The 27,997-nt window shown below is 29.5% G+C and overlaps 2 protein-coding genes across 3 annotated transcripts; one reads left to right on the plus strand and one right to left on the minus strand.

The window, feature by feature from the left end:
* Positions 1-463: 463 nt before the first annotated feature.
* LOC135136823 (ell-associated factor Eaf) lies at positions 464-14,795 on the plus strand. 2 transcript variants are annotated; one of them, XM_064066245.1, is made up of 6 exons: positions 464-565; positions 729-872; positions 918-1,010; positions 1,058-1,228; positions 14,050-14,284; positions 14,333-14,795. In XM_064066245.1, the coding sequence occupies exons 2-6, from the start codon at positions 776-778 to the stop codon at positions 14,688-14,690; spliced, it is 954 nt and encodes a 317-aa protein (XP_063922315.1). In that variant the 5' UTR covers positions 464-565; positions 729-775; the 3' UTR covers positions 14,691-14,795. The 2 variants fall into 2 exon arrangements, with proteins under 2 accessions (XP_063922315.1, XP_063922314.1); XM_064066244.1 differs by having other exon boundaries at positions 559-650.
* On the minus strand, positions 14,735-27,964 carry Chpf (Chondroitin polymerizing factor). Its single transcript, XM_064066243.1, has 6 exons — positions 27,073-27,964; positions 26,715-27,019; positions 26,458-26,664; positions 25,839-26,404; positions 15,156-15,388; positions 14,735-15,104 (listed from the first exon to the last, which is right to left on the minus strand). Exons 1-6 carry the CDS (start codon positions 27,698-27,700, stop codon positions 14,824-14,826), a joined length of 2,220 nt encoding a protein of 739 aa, XP_063922313.1. The 5' UTR covers positions 27,701-27,964; the 3' UTR covers positions 14,735-14,823.
* Positions 27,965-27,997: the final 33 nt, after the last annotated feature.

Here is a 27,997-nt window from a genome sequence, read left to right on the forward strand (position 1 = left end):
TAATCAATAAAATCTTATTTAATAATTATTAGTTATATTAATTGACAATTAATTGACTTTAAACAAAAAGACGACGCCAAGGCCACGTGACAACAACGATTTACGCGCTGTCAACTCTGCTGACACAATCTGGTTCCAAACTAGGGGAATTTTTTGCGTTGCCAACTCGTACAACAATGGATGACGGTACTGTGTATTTCTAGGGCCTATAATATCGATGAAACAAATTTTAGATTATAGTAGGTAAGTGTAAGTTGTTAATTCTAATAATAATCAAGATTGGGGATAAAAATAAAATCACTATTGGTTGCAAGTGAAACGACGCGTTGAACAGCAATTCAGCGACTGCGGTATTACAGAAACCTGTAACCTTGAATTTTAAACTTCACCCGTCTGTGTTGACTTTATGGTCAAATTGCTACCGAAAATCACACCTGCTGTTGTACCATCGTCGAAATAAGCACCCATGCCAACCACCTGTCGCCCATAAATCAAAATTTCCACACTTTCCGTCATTCTAGCCGCGCCACCAACCACCTGTCAAAACTGTCAAATCCGTCAAAAAGTAGGTCAATATTTTACTTTTCGATACGTATGCTCATATGTTAGGGAATAATTCGCTAAAGCCAGGAAATCCGTCCGTGTTTCTGGTACGCATTAGCAGCCCCCTCGTGACAGACCTCCCCCGCCCTCACACCTTCCCCCTAACACAGAACTCTTATTTCCAGACGTTCCACCATTCTAACCAAACTTGACATGGATTGAAATCGGAAATATGGCAGAAAAACTGGGTTTGGGCAGTGAAGTGAGGCAGCTGAAGATCGGCCAGAGTTTTACGAACCCGAAATCGACGGCTTTCCACTCTATTAAATGTAAGTTGAGTCTTGGGGTGGCTCCGACTGACGTCTCTGTTCCAGATGATTTCAAGCCCGCGTCCGTCGACACGAACAAAATCGCCACCGTGGACGTTGGTAATAATCACCAGGTTACAGTTACCGTACCTCATTTAGGTAAGACGGCAGTGTGGGGCTGCAGGGGCTGATGTGTGTGGTTTTAGATGGTGCAGGGGTGCCCCAAACAGTATTCAAAGGTTCGCAACGGCCCTACCAGAAAGAGTGCGTGCTTATCATAGATCGGGCCACCGGAGAAATTACGTTAGAGAAATTAACTTGTAATATTCAAGTGAAAAAGACGAGAAGTGAGTCTGCCAAATTGCCACTGCCTCAAGGTAAGATTTTCAGGGACGTGGGGACTGAGAGCGCCACGTTAATTAAAATGAGACAGTCAGTGACAAGCAGATTGTAGGTGGCTATGATTTTAAAACGTCAGTTGGCAATTCTGCTCTGTGTTGTCATATTAGGAATTTCATGGCTTGCTAGATGACTTCTAGGTGACTTAATACTGATAAAGTAATTCCTATAAACGGTTATTTTTGCCCAAGGGCTTAAAATAATTCCCAAATAAACACATAAAGATATTTGCATATCACAAACAAAACCCAATTGGTTATCATAAAAAAATAACATTCGCAAAATCCAATCTTATAATTTTTCGAAAAATGTTTGACCAATTTTTTTATGTTACAATTTTTCGTTTTTTAATTTTCTTTATTTTTTCAATTTTTCCATTTTTCAATGTTTCGGTTCCATAATTTTTCGTTTCTTCAACTTTAGTTTTGCAATTTTTCGTTTCTTCAATTTTTCAAGTTCTTGACTTCCAATTTTTAGATTTTAAAAATTTTCATTTTGTACTTTTTCGTTTTTTCGCTTTTGATTTTTCAGTTTTACAATTTTGCAATTTTTTTTATTTGAAAAGTTGAAAACTCCAAATCGAAGAACTGAAGACATGAAAAATCCAAAAATTGAAAAATTTCACATTGAAAAAAAGAAAAATTATAGAATCAGGATTGAAAAACCGAAAAATTGAAGAAATAAAGTACCTGATTTTTCGAAGTTTTCATTTTATATTTTTTCTCTTGTCATTTTTGATTGTTCAATTTTGCAATTACTCCATTTTTTTTGTTCGAAAACTTGAAAAATCGAAAATTTGAAGAAATGTAAAATTCAGAAATTTAAAATTGAAGCTAAATATAAGAAAGATCCAACAAAATCCTGAAAAAATTCTATAATTACAAAGATTAGAAAAATTCCAAATTTTAAAGATGTAAACTGACGTTCTAAGATTCCACATATAAGAAAGATTCAACTAATTCCCAAAAAAATTTGAAGATCCTGACAGTCTTAAAGATCTTAGAAATTGTAGAGAACCTTTTACCTAAAAATTATCAGTAAGGAGAAATTGAAAAATTAAAACTAAACAATTTTGCAATTATTCCATTTTTTTATTCGAAAACTTGAAAAATCGGAAAAAAATAAAAATCGAAATAGTGAAAAATCGAAGAATGAAGAAACAAAAAATTGAAACATTGAAAAACCCAAAGACTGTAAAAATCGAAAAATGATAGAATTATCAAAATTGTAAAGCCGGAAAATTGAAAAAAATTATAAAATCGGAACATTGAAATATCGAAAAATTGTAAAAATAAAGGAAATAAAAAACTGAAACGAAAAATTGCAAATCGAAAATCCTGAAAATTCTAAACTTCTAATAATAATTCTAAATTGTCCAAAATGTCTAATAATTCGAAAAACCTTAATGATCCTATAATTTAGAAAAATGAGAGAAATTCGAAATTGTAAACAAACTGAAATTCTAAGATTCTACACATAAGGAAATTCTAGAGCCTTAAAGATTAGGAATTTCTAAACTTCTAATAATTCTAAACTGTTCAAAAGCTCCAAAAATTCTAAAGATTTCAGACGTTTTTAAAGATCCTATAAATTCGAAAGATTAGAGAAATTCTAAAATGTTCAAATCTCCAAAGATTCTAAAGATTTTAGACATTCTAAAGACTTTAAAGATATAAATTCGAAAGATTAGATGAGAATCGAATAATTGCAAAATCGAAAAAGTGAAAAAACCAAAAATTGTAAAAATAACATCGAAAAATAGAATTGTCACAATTGTATAGTCGGAAAATTGTAACATTGAAACATTGAAAAATTAAAAATTGAAGAAATAAAGAAAATAAAAACCGAAATGAAAAATTGGATATACGAAAAATTGAAAAATTAATAATCAAAAAATTATTATTAGATAACACTTCAAATCATTTCAAACCAGGAAAATTGCCAATCTGAAATTGATGAAACGAAAAGTTGAATTTTCCATTTTCAATTTCTATTTTTTCAATTTTTCATTTCTTCAAACTTTTGGTTTCGGTTTATATTTTCTTTATTTTGACAATTTTTAGTTTTTTCGTTTCTTCGATTTTTCGATTTGCAATTTTTCGTTTCGATTTTTCTTTATTTTTTCAATTTTAGATTTTTTTTACAATTATTACATTTTTTAAAAAATCGAAAAAGTGAAAATCGTGAAAATGAAAAATTTTAAATTGAAAAAACGAAAAATTAAAAAATCTAAAAGATGAAAAGTCGAAAGTTGAAAGCCGGAAAATTGCATATCGAAAAATTGTAAAATTTCACATTGAAAAATTAAATGCTGAAAATTTTCAAAGATCCTGAGAAATTGTAGAGAGGCTTAAAGATCCTGGAAATTCTAAATATTGAAAAATTCAAAATCGAAAAATTGAAAAATCGGATAAATGAACAAGTTTAAAAATTTAGTAATTCAAAAGTGGAAACATAAAGTTGAAAAAGTGATTTTTTTTTAATTTTGAATTAATTAATAGATAAATATTTAAAATGAAAACTAGAAAAATTGCAAATCAAAAATTGAAGAAACGCAAATTGAAAAATCGAAAAACTGAAAAAACTAAAAACTAAAAAATCTAAAAGATGAAAAGTCGAAAGTTGGAAGCCGGAAAATTGCAACTCGAAAAATTGAAAAATTTCACATTGAAAAATTAAATGCTGAAAATTTTCAAAGATCTTGAGAAATTGTAGAGAGGCTTAAAGATTCTGGAAATTCTAAATATTGAAAAATTAAAAATCGAAAAATTGAAAAATCGAATAACTGAACAAGTTTTAAAATCTAGTAATTCAAAAGTGGAAACATAAAGTTAAAAAGTGATTTTTTTTAATTTTGAATTAATTAATAGATAAATATTTCAAATTAAAACTAGAAAAATTGCAAATCAAAAATTGAAGAATCGAAAAACTGAAAAAACTAAAAACTAAAAAATCTAAAAGATGAAAAGTCGAAAGTTGGAAGCCGGAAAATTGCATATCGAAAAATTGAAAAATTTCGCATTGAAAAATTAAATGCTGAAAATTTTTAAAGATCCTTAGAAATTGTAGAGAGGCTTAAAGATTCTGGAAATTGTAAATATTGAAAAATTCAAAATCGAAAAATTGAAAAATCGGATAAATGAACAAGTTTTAAAATTTAGTAATTCAAAAGTGGAAACATAAAGTTGAAAAAGTGATTTTTTTTTTAATTTTGAATTAATTAATAGATAAATATTTAAAATGAAAACTAGAAAAATTGCAAATCAAAAATTGAGGAAACGCAAATTGAAAAGTCGAAAAACTTAAAAAACTAAAAACTAAAAAAATCTAAAAGATGAAAAGTCGAAAGTTGAAAACTGGAAAATTGCAAGAAACGTAAACTGAAAAATTTAAAATTGAAAAAATTACAAAATATAAACCGAAACCAAAAGTTGTAAATCGAAATTTGAAGAAATGAAAAATTGAAAAATTAAAAATAAGATACTAAATATAAGAAAGATCCAACAAAATCCAAAAATTTGTAAAATCCAAAGTGTCGCCTCAAAGATCCTAAAAATGTTAGGAGAGCCTTAAAGATTACAGAAATTCTAAACTTCTAATAATTCTAAAATGTCCAGAAGATTCAGTACATTCTAAAGATTCTATAAATTAGAAAGATTAGCGAAAGATTCTACATATAAGAAAGATCTATCAAAATCCTGAAAATTTTAAGATTCTGAGGTTCCTAGATTCTAGAAATTCTAAACTTCTAACAATTCTAAAGACTCCAGACATTCTAGAGACCTTAAAGATCCTAAAAATTAGAAAGATTAGAGAAATTGTAAATAAACTGAAGTTCTAAGATATCATAAGAAAGATTCATCAAAATCCTAAAAAGATTTTGAGTCTCCTAAAGATCCTAGAAAGTCTGGAGAGCTTTAAAAATTCTGAAAATTCTAAACTTCTAATAACCCTAAAATGTTCCGAATGCCCAATGGTTCTAAAAAAGACTCAAGACGGTATAAAGACCTTAAAGATTTTGTAAATTACAAAGATTGGACAAATTCCAACAAAATCCTTGAGTGTTTCAAAGATCTTAGAAATTCTAGAGAGCCTTAAATATGAGGGAGATTCTAAACTTCTAATAATTCTAAAATGTCCCCAAAAGGTCTCAAGATTCTATCAATCAGAGAAATTACAAATAAACTGAAGTTCCAAGATTACAGGAAAGATCCAAAAGAATCCTGAAAATGTTTAAAGATCCTGAGAAATTTTAGAGAGCTTTAAAGATCCTGGAAATTATAAACATTGAGAAATTAAAAAATTAAAAATCGAATAAACGAAAAAGTTTAAAAAAAACATAAATCCGTAAAATTGAAGATGTGGAAATTTTCAAAAATTATAATTATTATTAGATACATATTTAAAATTAAAACTGGAAAAATTGCAAATCGAAAAACTGAAAAATCAAGAAACTGAAAAATTTAAAATTGAAAAAACGAAAAATTAAAAAATCTGAAAGATTAAAAGTCGAAAGTTGAAAGCCGGAAAATTGAAAAATTAAAAATAAGGTGTTAAATATGAGAAAGATCCAACACAATCCAAAAATTTTAAATATCCAAAGTGTCGTCTCAAAGATCCTAAAAATATTAGGAGAGCCTTAAAGATTATCGAAATTCTAAAATCTCCAGAAGGTCCAATACATTCTAAAGATTCTATAAATTAGAAAGATTAGAGTAATTAGAAATTGTAAATAACCCAAAGTTCCAAGATCCCACACATAAGAAAGATCCAACAAAATCCTAAAAAGATCTTGAGTATCCTAAGGATCTTTAGATCCTAAATCCGGAAAGCCTTAAAATTTCTGAAAATTCTAAACTTTCAATAATTCTAAAATGTTCAAATATCCAACGATTATAAAAACTGAAGACAGTATAAAGATTTTAAAGATCCTATAAATTACAAAGATTAGAAAAATTTCAAATTTTAAATATGTAAACTGAAGTTATAAGAATCCACATATAAGAAAGGTCCAACAAAATCCTAAAAATGTTTAAAGATCCTGAGAAATTCTAGAGAGCCTTAAAGATCCTGGAAATTCTAAACCTATCCAGAAATTGAAAAATTAAAAATCGAAAAATTGAAAAAGTAAAAATTTTGTAAAATTATAATTATCAGTGCATCGAAAATGCGAAAAAAATAAATAAAATAAAAACCGAAACGAAAAATTACAAATCGAAAAGTTGAAGAAATCAAAAATTAAAGAATCAAAAATTGAAGAAACAAAAAAAAATGAAAAACTGAAAAATTGCAAATCCAAAAAATTGAAAAATTAAAAAAAAAGATGTTAAATATGAGAAAGATCCAACACAATCCAAAAATTTTTAAAATCCAAAGTGTCGTCTCAAAGATTATCGAAATTCTAAAATCTCCAGAAGGTCCAATACATTCTAAAGATTCTATAAATTAGAAAGATCAGAGTAATTAGAAATTGTAAATAACCCGAAGTTCCAAGATCCCACACATAAGAAAGATCCAACAAAATCCTAAAAAGATCTTGAGAATCATAAGGATCTTTAGATCCTAAATCCGGAAAGCCTTAAAATTTATGAAAGTTCTAAACTTTCAATAATTCTAAAATGTTCAAATATCCAATAATTCTAAAAACTGAAGACAGTATAAAAATTTTCAAGATCGTATAAATTACAAAATTTCAAATTTTAAATATGTAAACTGAAGTTATAAGATTCCACATATAAAAAAGCTCCAACAAAATCCTAAACATGTTTAAAGATCCTGAGAAATTCTAAAGAGCCTTAATAAAGATCCTGGAAATTCTAAAAATCGTGAAATTGAAAAATTAAAAATCGAAAAATTGAAAAAGTAAATATTTTTAAAAATTATAATTATCAGTACATTGAAAATCCGAAAAAAATAAAAACCGAAACGAAAAATTACAAATCGAAAAGTTGAAGAAATCAAAATTAAAGAATCAAAAAATTGAAGAGACAAAAAAAAATTAAAAACTGAAAAATTGCAAATCCAAAAAATTGAAAAATTAAAAATAAGATGTTAAATATGAGAAAGATCCAACACAATCCAAAAATTTTAAAAATCCTACGTGTCATCTCGAAGATCCTAAAAATATTAGGAGAGCCTTAAAAATTATGGAAAATCTAAACTTATAATAATTCTAAAATCTCCAGAAGATCCAATACATTCTAAAGATTCTATAAATTAGAAAGATTAGAGTAATTAGAAATTGTAAATAACCCGAAGTTCCAAGATCCCACACATAAGAAAGATCCAACAAAATCCTAAAAAGATCTTGAGTATCCTAAGGATCTTTAGATCCTAAATCCGGAAAGCCTTAAAATTTATGAAAGTTCTAAACTTTCAATAATTCTAAAATGTTCAAATATCCAATAATTCTAAAAACTGAAGACAGTATAAAGATTTTAAAGATCCTATAAATTACAAAGATTAGAAAAATTTAAAATTTTAAATATGTAAACTGAAGTTATAAGAATCCACATACAAGAAAGGTCCAACAAAATCCTAAAAATGTTTAAAGATCCTGAGAAATTCTAGAGAGCCTTAATAAAGATCCTGGAAATTCTAAAAATCGTGAAATTGAAAAATTAAAAATCGAAAAATTGAAAAAGTAAATATTTTTAAAAATTATAATTATCAGTACATTGAAAATCCGAAAAAAATAAAAACCGAAAGGAAAAATTACAAATCGAAAAGTTGAAGAAATCAAAATTAAAGAATCAAAAAATTGAAGAAACAAAAAAAAATTAAAAACTGAAAAATTGCAAATCCAAAAAATTGAAAAATTAAAAATAAGATGTTAAATATGAGAAAGATCCAACACAATCCAAAAATTTTTAAAATCCAAAGTGTCGTCTCAAAGATCCTAAAAATATTGGGAGAGCCTTAAAGATTATGGAAATTCTAAAATCTCCAGAAGGTCAAATACATTCTAAAGATTCTATAAATTAGAAAGATTAGAGTAATTAGAAATTGTAAATAACCCAAAGTTCCAAGATCCCACACATAAGAAAGATCCAACAAAATCCTAAAAAGATCTTGAGTATCCTAAGGATCTTTAGATTCTAAATCCGGAAAGCCTTAAAATTTCTGAAAATTCTAAACTTTCAATAATTCTAAAATGTTCAAATATTCAATGATTCTAAAAACTGAAGACAGTATAAAGATTTTAAAGATCCTATAAATTGCAAAGATGAGAGAAATTTCAAATTTTAAATATGTAAACTGAAGATATAAGAATCCACATATAAGAAAGGTCCAACAAAATCCTAAAAATGTTTAAAGATCCTGAGAAATTCTAGAGAGCCTTAAAGATCCTGGAAATTCTAAATATCCAGAAATTGAAAAATTAAAAATCGAAAAATTGAAAAAGTAAAAATTTTGTAAAATTATAATTATCAGTGCATTGAAAATCCGAAAAAAAATAAATAAAATAAAAACCGAAACGAAAAATTACAAATCGAAAAGTTGAAGAAATCAAAAATTAAAGAATCAAAAAATTGAAAAATTAAAAATAAGATGTTAAATATGAGAAAGATCCAACACAATCTAAAAAATTTTTAAAATCCAAAGTGTCGTCTCAAAGATCCTAAAAATATTAGGAGAGCCTTAAAGATTATGGAAATTCTAAAATCTCCAGAAGGTCCAATACATTCTAAAGATTCTATAAATTAGAAAGATTAGAGTAATTAGAAATTGTAAATAACCCCAAGTTCCAAGATCCCACACATAAGAAAGATCCAACAAAATCCTAAAAAGATCTTGAGTATCCCAAGGATCTTTAGATCCTAAATCCGGAAAGCCTTAAAATTTCTGAAAATTCTAAACTTTCAATAATTCTAAAATGTTCAAATATCCAATGATTATAAGAACTGAAGACAGTATAAAGATTTTAAAGATCCTATAAATTACAACGATTAGAGAAATTTCAAATTTTAAATATGTAAACTGAAGTTCTAAGATTCCACATATAAGAAAGATCCAACAAAATCCTAAAAATGTTTAAAGATCCTTGAAATTCTGGAGGACCTTAAAGATTCTGGAAATTCTAAATATCGAGAAATTGAAAACCTAAAAATGGGAAAATTGCAAAATCGCATAAATGAAAAAGTGATTTTTTTTTAATTATAATTATTAGATAACATTTGAAATAAAAACTAGGAAAATTGCCAATTAAAAATTGAGAAATCGAAAACTCTACATATTAAATGTTGAAAAATCGAAAGTTGAAAACAGAAAAATTGAAAAAATAAAGAAAATTTGAAATGAAAAATTGCACATGGAAAAATCGAAGAAACAAAAAATTTTAATTGAAAACACAAAATTATAAAATCGGGACATTGAAAAATCGAATAATTGAAAAAATAAAGAAAATGGAAATTCTAGAGAGCCTTAAAAATTCTGTAAATTCCAAACTTCTAATAATCCTAAAATGTTCCAAATGAACAAAGGTTATAAAGATTCAAGACAATCTAAAGACCTTAAAGATTCTATAAATTACGAAGATTAGAAAATTTCCAAATATATAAACTGAAGTTCTAAGATTCTGCATATAAGAAAGATCCAACAAAATCCTAAAAAATTGTAAAGATCCTGAGTGTCTTAAAGATCCTAGAAAACCGCAAAGATCCTGGAAATTCTAAATATCGAGAAATTTAAAAATATAAAAATTGAAAATGGAATAAATGAAAAATTGAGGAAACGAAATATTCAAAAATCGAGAAACTGGGAAATCTAAAATTGAAAAACTAAATGTTGAAAAATCGAAAGTTGAAAACCGAAAAATTGAAAAAATAAAGAAATTAAAAATCGAAACGAAAAATTGTAAATAGAAAAATTGAAATTGAAAAAAGAATTTATAAAATCGGAACACTGAAAAATCGAAAAATTGTAAAAATAATGAAAATATAAACGAAAAGGTGCAGATTGAAAATCTACAGAAAAATCCAAAAATTTTAAAAATTCTGGGTATCTCAAAGATCTAGAAATTCTAGAGAGATTTAAAGATTAAGGAAATTCTAAACTTCTAATAATCCTAAAATGTCCAAAAGTTCCAAGACTTTCTAAAGATTCTATAAATGAGAAAATTTAGAGAAATTACGACTTGTAAATAAACTGAAGTTCTAAGATGTAAGAAAGATCCAACAAAATCCTAAAAAAATTTAAAGATTCTGACAAATTCTATATCGGAAAATTGAAAAATTAAAAATCAAAAATCAAATGAAATACATAAAAAAAAATAAAGAAAATAAAGCAATTTTTCAAGTTCCTGTTTCCAATTTTTAGATTTTTCCAAGTTTTCATTGTGAATTTTTTCATTTTTGATTTTTCAGTTTTGGAATTTTACAACTATTACATTTTTTGAAAAATCGAAAAAGCGAAAAATCCTGAAAGTGAAAAATCTAAAATTGAAAAAACGAAAAATTAAAAAATCTAAAAGATGAAAAGTCGAAAGTTGAAAGCCGGAAAATTGCATATCGAAAAATTGAAAAGACCTAAAATTGAAAAATTTCACTTTGAAAAATTGAATCCTGAAAATTTTTAAAGATCCTGAGAAATTGTAGAGAGCCTTAAAGATGCTGGAAATTCTAAATATTAGAAAAATTAAAAATTGAAAAATTGAAAAATGAAATAAATTAACAAAGTGATTTTTTTTTTAATTATAATTCATAGATAAATATTTAAAATGAAAACTCGAAAAATTGAAAAATCCAAAAATTGAAAAATTAATGAATCGAAAAATTGAAGAAACGATTAAAGTGAAAAAATAAAAAATTACAAAATCAAAACATTGAAAATTCGAATAATTGAAAAAATAAGAAAATATAAACCGAAACCAAAAGTTGTAAATCGAAATTTTGAAGAAATGGAAAATTGAAAAATTAAAAATAACATGCTAAATATTTATAAAAAAGATCCAACAAAATCAAAAAAATTTTAAAATCCTAAGTGTCGCCCAAAAGATGCTAAAAATATTAGGAGAGCCTTAAAGATTATGGAAATTCTAAACTTCTAATAATTCTAAAATGTCCAGAAGATTCAATATGTTCTAAAGATTCTATAAATTAGAAAGATTAGCGAAAGATTCTACATACAGGAAAGATCTGTCAAAATCCTGAAAATTTTAAGATTCTGAGATTCCAAGATTCTAGAAATTCTAAACTTCTACTAATTCTAAAGCGTCCAATGATTCTAAAGACTCCAGAGACCTTAAAGATCCTAAAAATTAGAAAGATTAGAGAAATTGTAAATAAACAAGTTCTAAGATCTCATAAGAAAGATTCATCAAAATCCTAAAAAGATTTTGAGTCTCTTAAAGATCCTAGAAAGTCTGGAGAGCTTTAAAAATTCTGGGAATTCTAAACTTCTAATAATTCTAAAATGTTCCGAATGTCCAATGGTTCTAAAAAAAACTCAAGACGGTATAAAGATCTTAAAGATCTTGGAAATTCTAAATAGCTAAAAATTGAAAAATTAAAAATCAAAAAATAAATAATTTTACAAATTATAATTTTTAAATGCATATTTAAAGTGAAAACTAGAAAAATTGCAAATCAAAAATTGAAAAATCGAGAAACTGAAAAATCTAAAATTGATAGAGCGGAAAATTAAAAAATCCCAAAGATGTAAAGTCGAAAGTTGAAAACCAGAGAATCGCAAATCGAACAATTGAAAAATCCTAAAATTGAAAGATTCAATAAATTAGAAAGATTAGAGAAATTACAAATTGTAAATAAACTGAAGTTCTACGATGAAAAAAAAGATCCAACAAAATCCTAAAAATTTTTTAAAGATTCTGAGAAATTCTAGAGAGCCTTAAACATCCTGGAAATTCCAAATATCGGAAAATTGAAAAGTCGAATAAATGAAGTACATAAAAAAAGAAAATAAAGCAATTTCTCAACTTCCTGATTTCTAATTTTTAGATTTTTCGAAGTTTTCATTTTGTTTTTTCATTTTTGATTTTTCAGTTTTGGAATTTTACAATTATTACATTTTAAACGTGAAAATCGTCAAAATGAAAAATCTAAAATTGAAAAAACGAAAAAATGAAAATCTTGAAAATTTTTAAAGATTCTGAGAAATTCTAGAGAGCCTTAAAGACCTTGGAAATTTTAAATAGCTAGAAATTGCATAATTAAAAATCAAAAAATTGAAAAATAGAATAAATAAAAAAGTTTTAAAATCTAATCATTGAAAAATGGAAACATTATAAATTCGCAAAGTTGAAAAAGTGAAAAAAATTAAAATTACAATTATTAAATGCATATTTAAAGTGAAAACTAGAAAAATTGCAATCAAAAATTGTAGAAACGAAAAATTGAAAAATCGAGGAACTGAAAAAACAAAAAATTAAAAAATCTGAAAGATGAAAAGTCGAAAGTTGAAAACCGGAGGATTGCAAATCGAACAATTGAAAAATCCTAAAATTGAAAAATTTCACATTGAAAAAATAAAGTAAATAAAGCAATTTTTAGATTTTTCGAAGTTTTCATTTTATATTTTTTCATTTTTGGTTTTTCAATTTTGGAATTTTGCAATGATTCCATTTTTTGAAAAATCGAAAAATTATAAAATTGGAAAAAAGTAAAAATCGTGAAACTGAAAAATCTAAAATTGAAAAGACGAAAAATAAAAAAATCCAAAAGATGAAAAGTCGAAAGGTGAAAATCGGCAAATTGCGAATCGAAAAATTGAAAAATTTCACATTGAAAAACAGAAAAATGATAAAATCAGGACAATAAAAAATTGTACAAACAAAAAAAATTAAAAATTGAAAAATCTCAAATCGAAAAATAAGATGCTAAATATAAAAAAAAAATCCAACAAAATCCCAAATTTTTTTAAGTCCTGGGTGTCCCAAAGATCTTAGAAATTCTAAAGAGCCTTAAAAATCAGGGAGATTTTAAAGGCACTCCAAAGATTCTATAAATTAGAAAGATTAGAGAAATTACAAATTGTAAATAAACTGAAATTCTAAGATTCTAAATGTAAGGAAGATCCAATAAAATCCTAAAAATTTAAAGATCCTGAGGTTCCTAAAGATCCTAGAACTTCTAAACTTCTAATAATTCTAAAGTGTCCAATGATTATAAAGACCCCAGACATTCTAGAGGCCTTAAAAATTCTGCAAATTCTAGACTTTTGATAATCCTAAAATGTAAAAACCTTGAAGATCCTATAAATTACTAAGATTAGAGAAATTCCAAAGTTTAAAGATGTAAACTGAAGTAGAAGATTCCACATAAAAGAAAGATCCAACAAAATCCTAAAAAAAATTTAAAGATTCTAAGAAATTACACAGCCTTAAACATCCTGAAGATTTTAAATATTGAGAAATTGAAAAATTAAAAATCGAAAAATGGAAACATAAGGTCCTAAAATTGAAAAAGTGATTTTTTTTATTATAATTATTATTAAATACATATATATTGAAAACAGGAATATTGAAAACCCGAAAAATTTAAAAATGAAAGAAAAAACCGAAACGAAAAATGGAAGGAACGAAAATTTAAAGAATCAAAAAATTTAAAAAACAAAAAATTGTAAATCGAAAAACTGTAAAATTAAAAATTGAAAACCCGAGAAATTCAAATCGAAAAATTGCAAAATCTAAAAACTGAAAAATTCAGAAGTTGGAAAACTGAAAAATTCAAGTCAAAAAAGTTCGACCAATTTTCTTTTCTAACCTCGAAATTTTGCGCCACTTTTCCTGTGGGCTATACATGACCCATCAAACAATTTCCCTAATTCGGTGTATTTTCAGAGAGGCTAGGCCAAGTCAACGATAGGTCCGGAACGACGTCCAACCTTTCGTCTCGGTCGCAAACGCCCCCAATCGGGCAGCGCATCTCCCACAAGACGAAAGTGACCAGCGGCAGTCGCCGGCCCGACCGACCCATCACCCATTTGGTGCCAAAACATTCGCCGTTACACGCGAGCCCCAGTTACCCTTCACCCAACCACCACAAAAGCCCCAAACGCGACACGCACACCAACGAGTACGTAGCCGCCCCCGCCCCGCCCCCCGCTGACTCTCTTTTGCGCAGAACACACAACCCGAGCACCCTGGCCAGCCTGCCCATGATCGGCATCGACGACTTCGACGCGCCCCAGCAGAGCTCGCTGCCGCCGAGCTCCACCACCCAGCCCAACCCCACCGACAAGTCGCCGTCCATGTTCCCGCTGTCCGACACCGAGGCCGGCGTGGGCGAGATGAGCGACTCCTCCTCCTCGAGCAGCGACAGCGACTCGGACAGCGACCCGGACAACACCGTCGTCAACAAATTCAGCAAAACGAACGGCCACCACAGCAACGGCACGGCGGCGGCGGCGTCGACGAAGATAAACACGCATTTGTTAACCGAAGACCTGTGTTTGTCGGAGTCGGGCTCGGACTCGGACTGATGTCGAATGGCGATCGTCATATGGTAATACCGATAATTAAAATATTTGTTACATGAAATATTCTATTATGTATGATATTGATACAAATACATACTGCAAACTTGAGAGGTTTTTGGGCGGAGTTAGGGCGGGGTTATTGGAGTTCGGCGATTTGGCTTTGCTGGGAGAGGAGGAGGCGGCCGAGTTGGGAGGGGCTGGCGATGAAGAGGTTGCACCGGTCGGAGTGGGGCGGGGGCGGGTGGTATTTGACCTTGAGGCCTAGTTCGGTGGCGCGCATGGCGTGCAGCTCGCCCCCGAACTCCACGAACATCCCGAAGATGGTGCCGGGGAAGCTTCGGTACTCTTCGGCGAGGATGTCGGCGATGTCGTTGTCCACGCGCACGATTGGGAGCAGCTTCTGGTGCTGTTTCCGGGCTGCAATTGACAGTCGTAGTGGTAGTTAGCAACGAAACTGTTGACACCCACCTGTGACGTAATCTTTGCTGTAAAACGATATGTAGCGGTATTCTTCCTTGTCGAAGTGGCCGTTGTTTTTGTTGATCTCTAGTCCCTGCGACTGGGACACTTTCGGGTTGTATTGCCTGAACGGGATAGCACTGAAAATCTGGAAATTCGGGATCGTGTTCATGCGAACTCGATTCAAGAAGTCACCCGTGATGTTGGTATGGACGTCTAGGATCAGAACCAAACTGTCCAACCTACAAAAAGTACATATAAAGCAGAAAAGTCTAGTAGGCCGTGACATTTTTTTTTAAATATTTGACATTTTATTTGATAGTTATCAGCAACTGTCATACTGAACAAGAAACTCGCTGGTGTTGCCAACATCATTATTTTAAAAATAAATTTCATGGCCTACTACTAAAGGGCTTTTTTTTCGATTATGACAAAATAAAACTTTTGAAATCTGGAAGTTATGGAAATTCCAAAAAAATTTAAATGGTGAAAACACTAAAAATTCTGAAGACCCAAATTTTTTAAAAAATGCTAGAAATCTGATACAAAGCTTTTACAGATTCCAACGATTCTCAAAAATTTCAGTCATTCTAAAGGCTTTAAAGATCCTATAAATTAGAAAGATTAGAGACATTCTAGATTATAAATAAACTGAAGTTCTAAGATTTTAACTATAATAAAGATCCAACAAAATCCTAAAAATTTTAAAGATTCTGAGGGTTCTAAAGATCTTAGAAAGTTTAAACATTTAATAGTTCTAAAGTGTCCAAAATCTTCAATGATACTAAAAGCTCTAGACATTCTAAAGATCTTGGTAAAGGTAAATTAGGAAGATGTGAGAAATTGTAAATAAACTGAAGTTCTAAGACTCTAAATATAAGAAAGATCCAAAAAAAACAAACAAAAATTTAAAGATTCTGAAGGTCTTAAAAATCCTGGAAATTTTAAACTTCTAATATTTCTAAAGTGTGTAAAATCTGCAATGATTCTAAACACTCCAGAGATTCAAAAAGACTAAAGATCCTAGAAATTAGAAAGATTAGAGAAATTCCAAATTGTAAAAAAACTAAAATTCTATGATTGTAAATAAAAGAAAAAATCCAACAAAATACTACAAATTTTAAAGACTCTAAGGGTTCTAAAAATGCAAGAAAGTTTAAATATCTAATGATTTTAAAGTGTCCAAAATCTCCAATGATCTTAAAGACTCCAGGCATTCTAAAAACCTTAAAGATCCTATAAATTAGGAAGATTAGAGGAATTTCAAATTGTAAATAAACTGAAGATATAAGAAAGTTCCAAAAAAAATCCTACAAATTTTAAAGACCCTGAAGATCCTAAATATCCTAGAAATCCTAATATTTCTAAAGTGTCCAAAATCTGCAATGATTCTAAAGACTCCAGACATTCTAAAGTTTCCAGAAATTAGAAAGATTAGAGAAATTCCAACTGTAAATAAACTGAAGTTCTAAGATTCGAAATATAAGAAAGATTCAATAAAATCCTAAAATTTTTAAATCCTGGGGATCCTAAATATCCTAGAGATCCTGAAAGTTCTAAACTTCTAATAATTCAATTGTGTCCAAAATCTTCAATGATTCTGAAAACTCCAGTCATTCTAAAAAGTAAAAGCCGTAAAGATCCTCTTAATTAGAAAGATTAGAGAAACTCTAAATTTTTAATAAACTGAAATTCTAAAATTCTAAATGAGAAAGATCAAAAAAATCCTAAAATTTTTAAAGATTCCGAGGGTGCTAAAGATCTTAGAAATTCTAGAGGGCCTTCAAGATCCTGGAAATTCTAAACTTCTAATATTTTTAAAGTGTCCAAAATCTGCAATGATTCTAAAGACTCCAGATATTCTAAAGTTTCTAGAAATTAGAAAAATTAGAGAAATTCCAAACTGTAAATAATCTGAACTTCTAAGATTCGAAATATAAGAAAGATTCAATAAAATCCTAAAATTTTTAAATCCTGGGGATCCTAAATATCCTAGAAATTCCAAAGATACTGAAAGTTCTAAACTTCTAATAATTCTAAAGTGTTTAAAATCTTCAATGATTCTGAAAACTCCGTTCATTCTAAAGACTAAAAGCCGTAAAGATCCTCTTAATTAGAAAGATTAGAGAAATTCTAAATTTTTAATAAACTGAAATTCTAAAATTCTAAATGAGAAATATCAAAAAAATCCTAACATTTTTAAAGATTCTGGGGGTGCTAAAGATCTTAGAAATTCTAGAGGGCCTTCAAGATCCTGGAAATTCTAAACTTCTAATATTTTTAAAGTGCCCAAAATCTGCGATGATTCTAAAGACTCCAGACACCCTAAAGACCTTAAAGATCCTAGAAATTAGAAAGATTAGAGAAATTCCAAATTGTAAATAAACTGAAATTCGAAGATTCTAAATAGAAGAAAAAATCCAACAAAATACCACAAATTTTAAAGATCCCGAAGTTCTAAAGAACAGAAATTCCAGAGAGCCTTAAAGATCTTGGAAACTCTAAACCTCTAATAGTTCTAAAGTGTCCCAAATCTTTAATGATTCTAAAGACAATAAAGATAAATTAGAAAGATGGGAGAAATTCCAAATTGTAAATAAACTGAAATTCTGAGACTCTTCATATAAGAAAGATCCAAAAAAATTCTAAAAATTTAAAGATTCTGAGGGTGCTAAAGATCCTGGAAATTCTAAACTTCTAATATTTCTAATGGGTCCAAAATCTGTAATGATTCTAAAGACTCCACACATTCTACAGAACCTAAAGATCCTAAAAATTAGAAAGATTATAGAAATTCCAAATTGTAAATAAACTGAAGTTCTAGGATTATAAGAAAGATCCAAAATGCTCAATGATTCTAAAGACTCAGGACATTCTAAAAGTTTAAAGATTCTATAAATTAGAAAGAGTTCCTAGAAATTCTACAGAGATTTAAAGATCCTGGAAATTCTAAACTTCTATTATTTTCAAACTGTCTAAAATCTGCAATGATTCTAAAGACTCTAGACATTCTAAAGATCCTAAGATTCTAGAAATTAGAAAGATTAGAGAGATGAGGGTTCCAAACATCATAGAAATTCCACAGAGCATTAAAGATCCTGGAAATTCTGAACTTCTAATAATTCTAAAGTGTCCAAAATCTTCAAAGATTCTACAGACTCATGACATTAAAGATGCTAAAAATTAGAAAGAATGGAAAAATTTCAAACTGTGTTATTTTCTGAGCTTCTAGGAATCTAAATAGAAGAAAATTCAACAAAATTCTAACAAATTCTAAACTTCTAAAAATTCGAAAGCGTCCAAAATGCTCAATGATTCTAAAGACTCAAGACATTCTAAAAGTTTAAAGATTCTATAAATTAGAAAGAGTTCCTAGAAATTCTAGAGAGCTTTAAAGATCCTGGAAATTCTAAACTTCTATTATTTCCAAACTGTCTAAAATCTGCAATGATTCTAAAGACTCCAGACATTCTAAAGATCCTAAGGTCCTAGAAATTAGAAAGATTAGAGAGATGAGGGTTCTAAACATCATAGAAATTCCACAAAGCATTAAAGATTCTGGAAATTCTGAACTTCTAATAATTCTAAAGTGTCCAAAATCTTCAAAGATTCTACAGACTCATGACATTAAAGATCCTATAAATTAGAAAGATTGGAGAAATTTCAAACTGTGAACAAACTGAGGTTCTAGGAATCTAAATAGAAGAAAATTCAACAAAATCCTAACAAATTCTAAACTTCTAAAAATTCGAAAGCGTCCAAAATGCTCAATGATTCTAAAGACTCAGGACATTCTAAAAGTTTAAAGATTCTATAAATTAAAAAGAGTTCCTAGAAATTCTAGAGAGCTTTAAAGATCCTGGAAATTCTAAACTTCTATTGTTTTCAAACTGTGTAAAATCTGCAATGATTCTAAAGACTCCAGACATTCTAAAGATCCGAATATTCTAGAAATTAGAAAGACTAGAGAGATGAGGGTTCTAAAGATCATAGAAATTCCACAGAGCATTAAAGATCCTGGAAATTCTGAACTTCTAATAATTCTAAAGTGTCCAAAATCTTCAAAAATTCTACAGACTCATGATATTATAGATCCTATAAATTAGAAAGATCGAACAAAATCCTAAAATTTTAAAGATCCTAATGATGCTAAAGATCCTAGAAATTCTAAACTTCTAATAATTCTAAAGTGTTCAAAATGCTCAATATTTCTAAAAACTCAAGACATTCTAAAAAGTTTAAAGATTCTATAAATTAAAAAGATTAGTGAAATTCCAAATTATGAATAAACTGAAGTTCTAAGATTCTAAATATAAGAAAGATCCAATAAAATCCTAAAAATTTTAAAGATCCGGCGGGTCCTAAATATGCTAGAAATTCTAGAGAGCAATAAAGATCCTGGAAAATCTAAACTTCTAATAATTCTAAAGTGTCCAAAGATTCTAAAGACTCCGGACATTAAAGATCTTATAAATTAGAAAGATTAAAAATTTCAATTTGTAAACAAACTGAAATTCTAAGATTCTATATATAAGGAAGAGCGAACAAAATCCTAAAATTTTGAAGATCCCGAGGTTCTAGAACCTAGAAATTCTAAAGAGCCTTATAGATCCTGGAAAATCTAAACATTTAATAGTTCTAAAGTGTCCTAAATCCTCAATGAATCTAAAGACAATAAAGATAAATTAGGAAAATAAGACAAATTCCAAATTGTAAATAAATTGAAGTTTTAAGACTCTTCATGCAAGAAAGATCCAAAAAATCCTAAAAATTTAAAGATTCTGAGGGTCCTAAAATTCTAGAGAGCAATTTGCAATGATTCTAAAGATTCCAGACATTCTAAAGACATTGAAGATCCTAGAAATTAGAAAGATTAGAAAAATTAGAAATTGTAAATAAACAAAATCCTAAATTTTTTAAAGATTTTGAAGAATCTAAAGATCTCAGAAAGTTTAAATCTAAAGTGTCCAAAATCTTTAATGATTCTAAAGACTTTGGATATTCTAAAGACCTGAAAAATTCCAGAAATTAAAGATTAGAGAAATCCCAAATTGCTAATAACTAAAATTCTAAATATGAGAAAGATAAAAAATCCTAAAAATTTTAAAGACTCTGGAACTTCTAAATTAAACTAATATTTCTAAAATGTCTAAAATCTGCAATGATTCTAACGATTCCAGACATTCTAAAGACCTTAAAGATCCTAGAAATTAAGAAGATTAGAGAAAATCCAAATTGTAAATAAACTGAAATTCTAAGATTCTAATGGCCGGTTGCACCGTTTGTACCTTAAGTTCGATCTAACAAAGCCGGACTTAAATTTTAAGTTAAACTTAATTTAATTTGGCTTGCACTGTCAACGATGTACGTCGACTTAGTTAAGTTCGCTTCTAAGTTGCAAACAGCAAAATTCTGCAACATTTAGGAATTCTGCAACCCTGTTTAGGGAATTTGAACCCGTTCAAATAGTTTGCAACGTCAAATTGAATATTTAGAGGTTAGGAGGGTTATATCAGAGAACACATGTTCTCTGGTTATATATTGCGAATTTGCTCTGTTATATATTCTTCTTGGAAAACTAGTGTTGGGCATAATCGACATATTTCACTAATCGAATGAATCGAAATAATCGTTTAAAATAATCGAATAATCACTCGAAAATTCGATTATTGTCCAGTGCGCATGCCGTGGCTTGACGAAATCTAAATCGAACATTCAATTACGATTTATTTATTGATTGAAAATAGTTTCATTGTCAGTGGTCCGTATTCTTTTCTCTTAATTAATATTTAGAGACGTTCGTTATTTTTTTTTTTTTCTCTTTGATATATGCTTTTATCGTAATTCTTTTCTCACTCATTGTAATCAAAATTTTAGAAACCGACTGGCTTAACAAAAGGGAAATCATACGGCCCAATATGTTTGTAAATTATTATATTATGTAGTTAGTTATAATCAGTCACACATGTAACACACTACCACCAACAATGAAATTTACTAATGATTTCGATTATTTTCCACGCTTAGTTGCCTGAATCCGAATGAATTATTTCGAAATCTCGAATCGTAATCGGTTCGTGTACTCGTGCGCAATCGAAACGAAAAACGAAACGAATAATCGAATAAACGAATGATTTCTAAACGATAATCGAATGATCGATTATTCGGGTATAATCGAGATATCTCGATTATATCATTCGTAATCGCCCAACACTATGGAAAACCTTGATCCAAAATTTCCAAAATGTCCAAATCATCTTCAAAAATGTCATAATCTCTTGGATTCATTTGTTGTATTAAATAAAATCACGTTCTTTGGGAGAAACATAAGATACTTATGATACACACTCTGTTTACCAGTCGTTGTTTACAAAAACGGCTTCTGTTTGACATTTGGGCGGGGAGACAAATAAAAGGAACATGCGCAAATCTACACTTAACGTTTTAAGCCTAGAAATTTGCAGGCTTAAATTTAACTCTGGAAAATCCGCTTTAAGTCTCAATCCATCAACGGTGCAACTGAAATCTACAAATTTAGGCCAAACTTAAAGTTAAGCTTGGCTTAGTACATGCAGTGCAACCGGCCATAAATATAACAAAAAAATCCACCAAAATCCTAAATTTTTTAAAGATTTTGAAGAATCTAAAGATCTCAGACAGTTTAAATCTAAAGTGTCCAAAATATTTAATGATTCTAAAAACTTTAGATATTCTAAAGACCTGAAAAATTCCAGAAATTAAAGATTAGAGAAATCCCAAATTGCTAATAACTAAAATTCTAAATATGAGAAAGATAAAAAATCCTAAAAATTTTAAAGACTCTGGAACTTCTAAATTAAACTAATATTGTAAACTGAAATTCTAACATTCTAAATATAAGAAAAATCCAACAAAATCCTAAATTTTTTAAAGATTTTGAAGAATCGAAAGATCTTAGAAAGTTTAAATCTAAAGTGTCCAAAATCTTTAATGATTCTAAAGACTTTGGATATTCCAAAGACTTGAAAAAAAATCCTAAAAATTTTAAAGATTCTGGAAATTCTAAACTAAACTAATATTTCTAAAATGTCTAAAATCTGCAATGATTCTAAAGACTCCAGACATTCTAAAGACCTTAAAGATCCTAGAAATTAGGAAGATTAGAGAAAATCCAAACTGTAAATAAACTGAAATTCTAACATTCTAAATATAAGAACAATCCAACAAAATCCTAAATTTTTTAAAGATTTTGAAGAATCTAGAGATCTTAGAAGGTTTAAATCTAAAGTGTCCAAAATCTTTAATGATGCTAAAGACTTTCGATATTCTAAAGACCTGAAAAATTCCAGAAATTAAAGATTAGAGAAATCCCAAATTGCTAATAACTAAAATTCTAAATATGAGAAAGATAAAAAATCCTAAAAATTTTAAAGATTCTGGAAATTCTAAACTAAACTAATATTTCAAAAATGTCTAAAAAATTCCAAATTGTAAACAAACTGAAATTCTAAGATTGTAAATATGAAAAAGATCCAATAAAATCCTAAAACTTTTAAAGATTCTGAGAGTTCTAAAGATCCTAGAAATTCTCGAGAGAATATTAAAGATCCTGGAAAATCTAAACTTCTAATAATTCTAAAGGCCGTAAATTAGAAAAATTCAAAATTGTTAATAAACTAAAATTCTAAAATTATAAATATGAGAAAGATAAAAAACCTAAAAATTTTAATGATTCTGATGGTCTTACAAATTTTACAAATTCTAGAGAGCCTTAAAGATCCTGGGAATTCTAAACTTCTAATAATTCTAAAGTGTTCAAAATCTGCAATAATTCTAAAGACTCCAGACATTCTAAAGACCTTAAAGATCATAGAAATTAGAAAGATTAGAGAAGTTCCAAATTGTAAATAAACTGAAATTCTAAGATTCTAAATTTAAGAAAAATCCAACAAAATTCTAAAAATGTTAAAGATCGTAAGTGTTTTGAAGATCCTGGAAATTTTAGACTTCTAATTATTCTAAAGAGTCCACAATGTTCGATGATTCTCAAGATCTTAAAGATTCTATAATTTAAAAGATCTGAGGCATTCAAAATTGTAAATAAACTGAAGTTCTAAGATTCTAAATACAAAAAAGACCGGACAAAATTCTAAAAGAATTAAAAATTCTGAAGGTCCTAAAGATCCTGAAAATTCTAGAGAGTCTTAAAGATCTTGGAAATTCTAAACTTCTAACAATTTAAAAGTCTATCAATTAGAAAAGATTCGAGAAATTCTAAATTGCTAATAACTGAAATTCTAAATATGAAAAAGTACAACAAAATCCTAAACTTTTTAAAGATTCTGAGAGTTCTAAAGTTCTTAAAAATTTTGGAGAACTTTAAATATCCTGAGAATTCTAAACTTCTAATATTTATAAAGTGTTCAAAATCTGCAATGATTCTAACTACTCCAGACATTCTAAAGACCTTAAAGATCTTATAAATTAGAAAGATTAAAATTCCAAATTGTAAACAAACTGAAATTCCAAGATTTTAAATATGGAAAGGATCCAATAAAAGCCTAAAAATGTTAAAGATTCTGAGAGTTCTAAAGATCCTAGAAATTCTAGAGAGCCTTACAGATCCTATAAATTGAGAAGATTAGAGAAACTCCAAATTGTAAATAAACTGAAGTTCTAAGACTCTAAATATAAGAAAGATCCAAAAAACTACTAGAAATTTATAGATCCTGAAGTTCCTAATATCAAACTGAAGTTCTAAGATCCTAAATAGAGGAAAATCCAACAAAATCCTAAAAAAAATTAAAAATCCTGTTGATTCCAAAGATCCTAGAAATTCTAAACTTGTAATAATTCTAAAGCGTCCAGTGATTCTAAAGACCCCAGACATTCCAAAGATCTTAAAGATTCTATAAATTAAAAGATTTGAGGTATTCCAAACTGTAAATAAAGTGAAGTTCTAAGATTCTATACTTAAAAAAGATCCAAAAAAAATCTAAAAGAATTAAAATTCCTGGAAATTCTAGAGAGTCTTAAAGATCTTGGAAATTCTAAACGTCGAATCATTCAAAAGTCTATAAATTAGAAAAGATTAGAGAAATTCTGAATTGCTAATAAATTCTAATTCTAAAATTGTAAATATGAGAACGCACAACAAAATCCTAAAAATGTTAAAGATTCTGAGGGTTCTAAAGATCTTAGAAATTCTAGAGAACTTTAAATATCCTGGGAATTCTAAACCTCTAATATTTCTAAATAATAATAAATAACTCCAGCCATTTTAAAGATCTTCTTCTTCTTAGAGATCTTATAAATTAGAAAGATTAAAAATTCCAAACTGTAAACAAACTGAAATTCTAAGATTCTAAATATGAAAAAGATCCAATAAAATCCTAAAAATTTTAAAGATTCTCCAAGTTCTAAAGATCCTAGAAATTCTAGAGAGCATTAAAGATACTGAAGATTCTAAACTTCTAACAATTCTAAAGTGTCCAAAATCTGCAATGATTCTAAGGACTCCAGACATTCTAAAAAACTTAAGGATCCTAGAAATTAGGAAGAATAAAGAAAATCCAAACTTTAAATAAAGTGAAATTCTAACATTCTAAATATAAGAAAAATCCAACAAAATCCTAAAATTTTTAAAGATTTTGAAGAATCTAAAGATCTTAGAAAGTTTAAACATCTAATAATTCTAAAGTGTCCAAAATATTCAATGATTCTAAAGACTCCAGACATTCTAAAGACCTGAAAAATTCCAGAAATTAGAAAGATTAGAGAAATTCCAAATTGCTAATAACTAAAATTCTAAAAATGAGGAAAGATAAAAAGATCCTAAAAATTTTAAAGATTCTGGAAATTCTAAACTAATATTTCTAAAATTTCTAAAATCTGCAATGATTCTAAGGACTCCAGACATTCTAAAATCCTTAAAGATCCTAGAAATTAGAAAGATCCAATGAAATCCTAAATATCTTCGAAAATCTAAACTTCTAATAATTCTAAAGTTCCAAAATCTCCAAAGATTCTAATATTAAAGATCTTATAAATTAGAAAGATTAGAGAAATTTCAAACTGTAAACAAACTGAAGTTCCAAGATTCGAAATAGAAGAAAAGCCGACAAAATCCAAACAAAATTTAAAGATCCTGATGAATCTAAAAATCCTAGAAATTCTAAGCTCGTAATAATTCTAAAGTGTCGAAAATGTCCAATGATTCTACAAGTCCAGTAGAGATCAATTAGAACGATTAGAAAAATTCTAAATTGTAAAAAACTTCAAAAAAAAGTGCAAAGATTCTAAATACAAGAAAGATCCTGAAGTTTCTAGGAATTCTAAACATTCTAAACAAAATTCTAAAAACTTTAAAGATCCTAAAAGTTCTAGAGAGCCTAAAGATCTTGACACTTTAGAAATTTCTACACATTTTAAAGTTCTCGTAATTCTGAATGTCCAAAAATTGTACAGAGTAAAGGACTCAAAATTTCCAAAAGTTCTAAAATTCTAAAAGTTTCAAATATATTTTAGGAATATCGTGTAGATGGCAAAACGCTACCGAAAATTTGATCATCCCCCCTACGTTTTGATGGCGTCATCTAAAAATTTTGAGGTTAATGATATTCCTTGATTTTTTACTCGAGAAAACACAAACTTTTTGAAAAAAAAATCAAAATTGCATAAGAAATTTGTAAAAATTGAGTGCCGCTTACTAACCCGATCTTCTTCAAGGCCAAATCCGCCACCCCGAAATCCAGCACCCTATACTCCTCCATCTTAACCATCGTCGGCCATGTGGGCAACCTGATCGACACCCACGCGATCTTAATATCCTCGTTCTTGTACTTATTCGTCGTCCGCGTAGCAAAATTCTTAACAGCGTAGAAAACATCACCAGTCCCTTTATTACTAGACTCGGCTTGGTACAGCAGTGCCAACATAAGAAAACTCTTCTCTTTGCGGTCCATTATCGCGCTCGAGTACCCCCGCAAAAATTCCAAGGCCAACTCGATCTCGCTTTCTTGGACCGGGAGTATTATAGTAACCCGAGAATTCTCCGTGACGTAGGGCACCTGGACGAACTCAACCTTCCCCAGAGGTTTACAAACCTCGAACCTCTTCACGACCTCCTTGCCAGTGCTGAGGTCCCGGAACCCCAGGTCCAGGGTGTAGTCCATGCCGCGGCTGAGGTCGAAGGTGCGGTAACCATTGACTAGACGCCGGAATTGGAATTTTCCGGCGTGTTCGGAGCGGTAGCGAAGTTTTACTTCTTCTATAATATACTAAAAATGGCGGATGTTTGTTTGGGGCGCCATCTTGTGCTTACATACTTTACCTCAATATCTTTTAAGTCTGCAGTTGTGTGTGGTTTGACGTTGGTAAAATCGTCAGGGAAGAACATGTGAGTCATGTTAAAGTAAAACTGCTTTGGTACGTCGAATCTGGTGGCCGGTTTGGCCCCAGGACGCGCCCCTGGGGGCCACACTTCGGTCAAATCCTCAGACAACAGATCGCTCTTCTTTTTTATGTTTTCCAGTCTTTGCTAAATTTACAAAATTACTCTCTGTCGCGATAAATAACACGCCCACCCACCTTTAGAAAGTACGCATTGAGCAAAAAAAAATTCTCGCCCTCGAGAATAGGGTGTATAGTTACAGCCTCATTGAACTCTTCTTTTTTAGACAACTCTAGCAGGTGTTGGTTGAGCTCGAAATGTTTGAGCTTGAAAGTATCCACAGTCTGGCCTTGGATTGACTTCTGACACGTCAAACCAATACTGTGGTGGACGCACCTACCAATATTTTCGCTATGGTCTTCAGAGATTGCATTGATGACGCACCAGTCCAAGTGGTCGCGAACCGCTTTCATCACAGTGTTGCTTAAAATAATCCCAGCGTCTACAACTCGCGAATTATTCACAAGCCAATTTTTCAATTAATAATAATTATACCTAAATTACAGTAGGAACCATCGGTAATTGGGGTCCCCAAATACACATCCATGCTTACGCTAATCTTCTTGACTATGTCGTTCAATTTACGTGCGTTTATAAACGTATAATCGTGCGCTAAAAAATAGTAGTCGTAGTCTTGAGCAAAATTATCCCCAATGTATTTCAAAACTTGAAACGGCCGATATTTCGCTCTCGTGTCCGTAAACCCGACTAACCCACTAAGATTAAACTTAGTCTTCAGTTTATACTGAGCGGTAATAAAAAACTTGATTTGATCCACCAATTTCCCTATTGTTTTGTTTAAAGGTACGACTTGAGTATTCACTTTTTCCTCTGAACTAAAAATCCCCACGAACAGCTTCTCTCGTATCCCGAGCTCCGTGGAGTAGTACCGCGGTCGCACCAGCTTGCTTTTTTTCGGAGTGGCGCTGGTTTTCTTCGGGGGGTTCACTTTAGGCACGACCTTGTTTCTCAAGGCTTCGTTTTTTAGAACGGGTTCGTGGATTTGGGGGGCACATAGCGGCTCCAGAGAGTCAGACAAGAGAGACGACACGTACAAACCTATGAGGATCCCCACGAATACGTAGATGTTGTTTGAAACGAACTTTTTGGTGCTTTTGAACATTTTGAGGTTAGGTTGACGAGTGGCTGAAAAGGGGGCACTAGCTAGTTTAGAGGTGGCAAACGACAATCTCTTCAGTGGTGAGTAAATTGGTTAAAACTTAGCAACGTTACGTTAAAAGCTTGTTGTTGAACTTTGGTTTAAACATTTTTAGGTTATGGGTTGTGGTAAAGTAGGGCACTGTTTTGGCGGCCACTGAAAGTAAATAATGACGTTGTTTTTATTTATTGCCAATTTCTTACGCGTTTTTCGTATTTTGGGAATTTATCATGGATTTGCTTTTCGGCATTATTTAAATAA

Source organism: Zophobas morio, unplaced genomic scaffold (assembly GCF_036711695.1).
Source record: "Zophobas morio isolate AGI-343-1 ecotype UQ-CSIRO unplaced genomic scaffold, CSIRO_AGI_Zmor_V1 ptg000027l, whole genome shotgun sequence".
In the NCBI taxonomy this organism is placed as follows: domain Eukaryota; kingdom Metazoa; phylum Arthropoda; class Insecta; order Coleoptera; family Tenebrionidae; genus Zophobas; species Zophobas morio.